Below are 7,761 nucleotides of genomic sequence, written 5' to 3'. Positions count from 1 at the left end.
CCACCTCAGTCTCCCAGCGACCCCTCCCACCTCACTGGTGCTGGGACTGACCACTTCTTTTCCAGTAGCAATGGAGGGGAGCAGGATCAAAGGAAGCCTTGGAGAGAATGAGCACCAGCAAGATCTCATACATGGATAGAGGCGTGGAGGTCTGGGCAGGAAGAGGAGACTCCTGTGTGAGGAGCTCAGGTCCTGATCAGGAGCTCCTGCCTCCTGCTCCTTTGGCACCTCGGTCTCCATTTCCCTGCCTAAATCTGCCTGAAATCTGCAGGTTTCCTGGCAAAGGAGCCCACAACTGGTAGAGACACAGACCAGAGAGAAACGTTCCCGTGCAAAGCAGATCCATCCCTGACAAGCCATGGGGCACAGGGAAAGGGGAGGACTCGATACCCGACTCTCCCATAAGAAAACCAAAAAGACACGTCAGGACAGAGAGAAACCCAAACTGCCAGGACAAGCAGCTGCAAACAAACATCTGGAGCAGATGTTATCTGACTCATTGCAGGGTGGGGCAGGAAAGGGGCTCACAACCCCAACCAAGGCTGGAGTCGTCTCTGCAGGGAAACCAAACTATCTGGCAGCCGGAGACGGGGAGGGAGCAGGATGGAGCTGGTCTGAAGATGTCAGGAAAAGCTTAGGGGGAAAATAGAAAACAACCACAGCTGGAGGCTACCCACAGCCTTCCTGACACCAGACGAGCACAGTGAACCAGTGCTGGCCTCCTGGGAGAGCTTTTGGCACGTCCCAACCTGTCCTTTTTGCTGAGAGCAAGGGAGCAGGAGCTCGCTGGGGCCCCCCAGACAGAGAGGGAGGCAGCAGCCCCCACATGAAGCCACCTAAGAGCAGGGCAAGGACACCTCCACACTTCTCCAACATCGTGGGGCTAGATGCAGCTTTGCATTTTGCCCTCACCAAAGCCCTGCAGTGGTCTGGCAGCCCCCAGCACCCATCTGGGGCTGTCTACCTCCCCCATGCCATCCTATGTGTCCTGTATCTCATAAAATATACCTCACAGGCTTGTCATTTCTTGGAGACGAGACGTTCAAGAGACCCAAAGGGACTCCTCAGCCCTGCACCCAGGCTGCAATTCCCAGGTAGAAATGGGACTTCAGCACCAGCCCAGAAAAAAAGCCCATTAGGTGGAAGGCTCCTGGCCTCCTACCAATTACTGAAGGTAAATATGCTGCAAGAGTAGCACGGGGCTGTGCCAGTGCCAAGCAAAACTGGCTCTGGGGAGCTGGTATGTGGACAGCCATCTCCTCATCCTACAGCTCCAGCACCCGGGGGAGGTCACCTCGCGCTCGCATGACTCGGGAGGCTGTGAAAATGATGAAGCCTCACATGTTGAGTCATTCCACCATCAGGAGAGGAAGCAATGAATTGCAAAGATACAGAGGTGGTAACTAAATTTACAAGTAGGATCCATTTAAAAAAAAAAAAAAAAGAAAAAAAAAAAAGGAGGAGGGAAAAAAATAATTAAAAAAATCCAAGTGGAGCGAGTTGGGAAATTCTGTCCATTAGTTTTCTTTGAGAAGTTTCAATGAACTATTCCACATTCCCATTCAAGTGAGGCAGTTCCTCAAATCCTCAGTGAAAAAAGGACCGTTTTCCCCCTAAAAAAAACCCCTAAAAACCAAACTGACATTCTTTAGGAAGAAGGTGTAGCACCAACAGAAAAGTGAACTGTGCAAGCAAGAGGAAGGGTGTCGCTTGGTGGAAGCCTCTCCCCAAAACACCACGTGCAAGGAAGGAGCCCAGTGAGTCCTGGCTTATTGGTGAATGTGCTTGCAGTGTGTTTTATAGCTGCTGCCAGAGACATGGACTGATCTTATGGGGTATACACACCTCTGGGGCATCCTCTGAGAAGGGCATCGCCTTAAAACCCAAGCGATCGATTTGGGCCCCAGTCGGGTCAAGGGAAAGAGGCATTGCCAGAACATGGCTTAATGAATAATGTTTTCAAGCAGGATGAATCACTCTTTCCTCTGCTCTTCTCCACAACGGAGCTGAGCTTGGATCAGCCACGATTTTGAGATAGCAAGTGCACGGGCAGAGGAATCCCATCATCTACCTCCCTCCTCACCTCCCCAGCCAGCACTAAACCTTACCCTCTCCCTGCAAAGCAGACCCTCCCCTCCCAAGGCCAATCTGCCAACCTTCCTTTCTGCCCTCTCCCGATTACCTAGGAACTAAAGGTCTAGGATTAGCAGTAAACAGACTGGGAAATCATCCTCCAGCACGTGTGAGGGTACCAGGGGGCCGAACCTTGCACTGGGCACCATCCACAGCAGTATGGCAAGTGTTATTAGCAATAGGCCTAGCTGTTCTAACCTTATATTTATATATACAAAAATAGATCCACAGAACTCTACGTAAAGAGATGGCTGAGGGAAGGCAATGGACGAGCCCTGGGCAGCAGGGTCTGGGAGGAAGCCAAGGGATGTGTTGCATATATTTCTCTGGGGTCAGGGGAAACATTTGCTTCCCTCAGCACTCACACACCTTGGAGGAGGGACAGATGGGCAGAGCAGGGTGTCAGGAGATCATCCCAGCTCCAAACTCCCACAACCAACGTCAGCAGGGTCACAGCTGCAAGCTGGCGCTGGACACTTGCAAGTGGAGATGGGTCTGAGCCCAGGACCAGGAAGAGCTCCCCACAACCATATCAACAGGTTTGGCTTATTATCATCACTGCAAGTGAAGCACGAAGCCCTGACCCCCATTTGAGTTTCCCCCCATCCCCAGCTTGGTCCAGACCCATCTCCAGTTTGCTGCCAGCAGCTGCTGATGTGGAATACCCTTCGGCAGTGCTGGCACAAGGCTGGTGGTGGTGTGACATGCCAGGGTGGGGGGCCCAAGGAAAGCGAGGTGAGAACTCAAAGGCAACTGCTGCAGGGAAGGAAGGTCAGGCTCCCATCTTCCAACACCTACTCCTGCTCTCTGCTCCACCCCCCCCGCCCAAAGCAGGACAGCAGAAGCCCCCACTGGGGACTCCCCTGGGACTGGCACTATCTGGCAGAGGAGGGGTACGAGCAGCAGCATCAGCAGATGTGTTCAGGTTATTGTATTGGTTCGTTTGTGGGGTTTTTTTAAAGTGATTTCAGTGCTGGTGGAAGGTACCAGATCAGGGACTCAAGCACGGAGCCAGTGCCTGCAGCATCTGCTGGGTGGTGGGATGGAGCTGGGTTTGTGCTCCGGAGGCAGCCCTCTGAGGCACCGAGAAATGAATGGCAATTTCAAACCAGCTTCTTGTTCTCAGCCAAATCCCAGAGGGGACCTTTCCCTCGCTGCAGTCGGGCAGAAGCGAGTGGGCTGGGCTGCCTCCGATAGCTCCTTCCCCTGCCAGAAGGTTTCTAGAGCTTCCCACACCTTCCCTTCCTCTTTGAGACAGAAAAATATGATGCCACCTCATTTTGTAGCTCACTTTCTTCTCCCAGCAACTTCCAAGCCCAGAGGGAAGCCACTGCCAGCAGTGGGACCCCGCAGCACCCCAGCCCCTTGGGGACAGCGGACCTACTGCTGTGTGAGAGGAGGGAGACCACCCACAAAAAGTGCTGGAGAAGGAGAGAGGAGGAGGTCTGGCTCCTGGAGGACTCTTGCACATGGAATGCGTTGACCTGCCTCTTCTCCCCATCAGGAAGGACTACACCGTGGGGGAGCAGCACCTCTGAAACCCTTCTGAGAGCAGAGTCCTGAGGACACGCCCCTCCCTGGGGCACCCTTCCCCACGGGCAATGGCCAGGGAGGGCACCCACAGCTCCCTGCCGCTCCCCTGCCAGGGTGTGCAAGCCCACCATTCTCCACCAGCTGGTCACCCACCTCCTTCCTGCTGGACCAGGGGACCCCCAGGTCACCCATCCCACTCCCAGGAGGTGATGGCAGGCAGGGGGGGGGTGTTGCTGCAGAGCAAAAGGAGATGAAGGAGAAGGGGGATGGAGGGGAGAGGAGGAAGAGGAGTGAAGCCTGCTTCTCCTCCCAGGAGGGTCATACCGGCTTGTCCAGCGTCTTGGGGAAAGGCGTGCCGCTGGAGGAGGAGATCTTTCTGCAGACCGTATTGGTGTGGCTCTGGCAGCGGCAGCCGGGGCGTTTCAGGCCGTCATAACCGCGCTGGCAAAGTTTGAGGCACCCCAGGGTGGGAAAGTAGCAGCAGAGGCAGGGCATGAGGAGGGAGAGGAAGCTCATGGCAGCCCAGCGGGCGCAGCAGGACCCCGGCCCGCAGGAGCAGGGGTCGTCGGCGCACGTGTCCTCGTCGTCGGTGGAGCAGTGGTAGAAGAGACCCTTGACGCAGCAGAGGCAAGTCCCGTAGTCGAGGAGGCTCTCAGGGGAGCAGAGGCAGCGCTGGTTGCAGAGCCAGCAGGAGGGCAGGCTGCGGGCGGCCGTGCAGCGCGCGCACTTGCACCGCCCGCACTCCTCGCAGATGAAGAGGTGCCCGGAGTGGAGGGTGGGCTTCTCCGACACCCCCTTCAGAGGGGATTCCTCCGCTTTCAGCTCGCCAGCTCGGGGCTGCGTCCGGATGAGGGAGTGCCCGGAGTGGGAAGGCGTGAGGCTGCTCAGGAGGCGCTGGTCGGAGGCGGTGGTGCTTTGGGAGACGGAGCTGGCCGTGCTGGAGTGGCTCATGTGCTGCTGCAAAGGTGGCATCTGGTGCTGTTGGCTGTGGCTGCGGTGCAGGTCCTGGAAGGTGGAAGACACCAGGCGGTCCTGGGACCACTCTTGCTTGTGTGGTGGCTGGGACAGGGATGGGTTGGAGCGGGCTTGCTGGAAGCAGACAGCCGGTCTCTCCACGTAGTTGTTGCTGGCACGGATGGAGCGGATTTGGTCGATGGACAGGACCTGCTGGAAGTCCTCAGCAGGTGGGTCCATCGTCTCGTCGCAGCGGAGTTCAGCCACGCTGGAAGAGAGCTGCATTTCCAGGAGCGAGGAGGCCCTGCAGCATCAGGGCACATCTAAAAATCCTAAAGGATGGAGCAGGAAGACAAGAGAAAACATGAGTGTTATGCTTTAGAATGGATCCACCCATGCAAAGCAGGGAGCAAAGGCTGGCTGGAGAGCTCCTACTGAGGACACTTGCAACAACCAAGCTCAAAGTGCTTCTGGGCATGGGGAGACAGGCTGGACACATCCAAAAGGCACGGGATGCAAGATCTGTGTCCTGAAACAGGTGGACAAAGCATTTCCCTACGCCTTTGACCTCTCCATGTCCTTCCAGAGGATTTCCCATCCCCTTGTCAGCACCAATGGGCTCCATCTGTCCTCCTTCTCCTCCCCCAGGGGGAAAAGTGCTGGCCGTCTCCAGAGGAGGGGACACTTGAAGCTGCATCTTATCCAGAGTCACAGGGAAATTGCTGGCAATGGCATCTCCTGCAGAGCAGGAGACTCTATTCTGGGGCTTCCCAGCACACCCCATGCAGCATCCTGGTACCCTGTACGCACCCAGGGGCACTGAGACAGAGGGGAGCTGAACACATTTCATTTCAGGCAGCAGCATCAGCAATAAATTGCAACTAAGGAGACACACTTGGCCAGGGACACGCCAAGCACAAGGGCTCCCCGAGTCCTGGCCGCTGCCACTGCAGCATCCCGTTTTTCCAGGCATAACCCGATGACGGCCCAGGACTCTATTCCCCCTCCATCAGGGCAGGTTTCTCTGTAACCCCAGCTGAGACACAGGGCGGAGCAGGGGAAGCAGACTTTGCGTCAGGCAAGCCCCGTCTTGCTCCTCGCACCGGGGCTGCCGTGCCGATCGCTGCTGCTCTCAGGAAATGGCACTTCCCCGAGTCCGCAGAGCTGGCAGCGGCGCCGGCTTTATCCAGAGGGAAGGTCAGGAACATCCGAGGGCTGTGGGCTGGGAGCACCCCCATGGCCCACAACTCCCCCCCCCCCCGCCAGGTTTGACCGCACGGCATCAGCGCCGTTGCCAAAGCCCTCGGGCTGCCGGACTTTGGCGCCGGTGGCTGGGTGAAAGCTCTGCCAGGGGGGTGCTGAGCAGGAGAGGGAGCAGAAGGAGAGGGTCTGCACCGGAGCCACGTCTTGGGTCTTTGGAGGGAGGCAGAGAGAAACTCCCCAGCTGTGCTGCCCGCAAAACGGAGCTGCCCAGGAGCACGCAGAGGACGGAAGCTACTCGTTGCATGCCAGCCCCCGGCGCAGAGCGTTCCCCCAGCACTCCCAATCTCAGGGTTGGATACGTGCTTTCCGTGCTCAGCCAACTTCCCCGGGACAAAGCCATTCTCTGGCAGATCAGATGAGCGATCCCTCAGCGACACAGATATTGTCACAGTGCCCGGGCCCACAGGAAGACGCTGTTTTGATGGGAAGCTCCCCACCGGCCTTGCACATGGTCAGGCGGCGGCGGTGGCTTTCAAGTAGGTGAGGGGCCACAGGTAGAATCTGCTCATGCAGCAGAGAGAGGCAGAGGGAAGATTGATTTTCATTAGCTAGGCTGACCTTGAAGAGCAGGGAAAAGCAAAGGCAACTTACTTTGACTGTTCAAGCAAGATCTGGCCTCTCCCATCCCCCTCCCCGGAAAGAAAAGGCAACTGATCTGCTGAGATTTGGGGTTTTTTTCCTGCACACGGAGCCCACCTGCCACCCCCTCCATGTGATCTCAAGCGAGATGCTCACCCCGTCCAGGGAGATGCAGACAGAGAATGAGTCACTCTCCCAGGACACCCACAATTGATTTGGACACCAATTTGTGTAACAGAAATATCAAGGTGAATTAGGAGGGCAAGGCTGACCTGGGGAAGGATGTTTAAGCATGCTGCCAGGATGGGAGTGAGCCACAGAGGCACCCTCTCATGAGCTGCTCCTCACGTGGGAAGGTCCTACTAAAGCACAGGCTGGTGAGCCAGAGCCCTCTGGACCCCTGAAGGGTACATGAAACATCTCAGTCCGTAGCTAGGACCGTGCAGAGGGGAGCAGAGAGGGGCCGTGGTGGGTTCCCGCATCCCTGATGACACAGATCCCGTCTCAGGGTGGGATCATTAGGGGATGATGCTGGCTTCCACCCAGAGAGGAACTGCTCGCATCCGGGCGGCCCTTCCCTCCGAGCTGCGTGCCAAGATTTGGCACTAGGACTTGGGCATTAGGATGTGGCCAGCGAGACTCCCATGAGGTTCCCGTGTGGGACCTGGACCAAGGTGGGACCCAAAGGGAGAGACCGAGGCAGCAGAGGGTCCCGTTGTGATGGAGGTGGTGGAACTGGGAGGTGAAGAGCAGCCAAAGGGCAGACCCACTATCACTACACCCAACCCTGGAGCTTAGGAGATGTGAGGAGACCCCAGAGCTGTGCTTAGGCAGGAGGAGATGCAGAGGGGACACTGTGGGGAGGAACAGAGAGAGCCCTGGGGAGAGCAGGCAGTGAGGAGCTGGCAATCGGGACATGCAGCAACCCAGTCACTTAGGGTCTGGAGCCTGGACACAGCATCCCAGGCAGGACAGGTCCCCCCAGCACCGACCTGGGGCCTGCATGCTCCCGGGTGTACAATCCCCAGGTGTAGGGGTTAGAGATGGACCCAGATTTCCCGGCTTGGGGGCAGAGGTCCACCTGGGACCCAAAGGGACGTGAGCCTGAGGACCTGTGCATCCTCCATGCAGCAGGGCAGAAGGGAATGGTCGGAGCTGGGCCCCTACTCCTGCCCTGACACCGTGGGGGACCCAGTGCCCCCCACTCCCTCCCAGCCCTCCCTGCTCCAGTCCAGTCCTGGGGCTGCAGCCAGTCCACATCCCACTGGTGCGACCATCCCCGAGCGCTGCTGCACCCCT

The 7,761-nt window shown here is 57.5% G+C and overlaps 1 protein-coding gene across 1 annotated transcript; it reads right to left on the bottom strand.

Moving 5' to 3' along the window:
• Nucleotides 1-3,984: 3,984 nt before the first annotated feature.
• Nucleotides 3,985-4,905, bottom strand: SPRY3 (sprouty RTK signaling antagonist 3; the record flags this gene model as incomplete). Its single annotated transcript, XM_084269192.1, has 1 exon — nt 3,985-4,905. One exon carries the CDS (start codon nt 4,903-4,905, stop codon nt 3,985-3,987), a length of 921 nt encoding a protein of 306 aa, XP_084125318.1.
• Nucleotides 4,906-7,761: the final 2,856 nt, after the last annotated feature.

Source organism: Gallinula chloropus (genome assembly GCF_964237585.1).
Source record: "Gallinula chloropus genome assembly, chromosome: 11".
NCBI classification, from domain to species: domain Eukaryota; kingdom Metazoa; phylum Chordata; class Aves; order Gruiformes; family Rallidae; genus Gallinula; species Gallinula chloropus.
The sequence above is the reverse complement of the archived record's forward strand: the minus strand, read 5'-3'. Positions and strand labels throughout refer to the sequence as shown.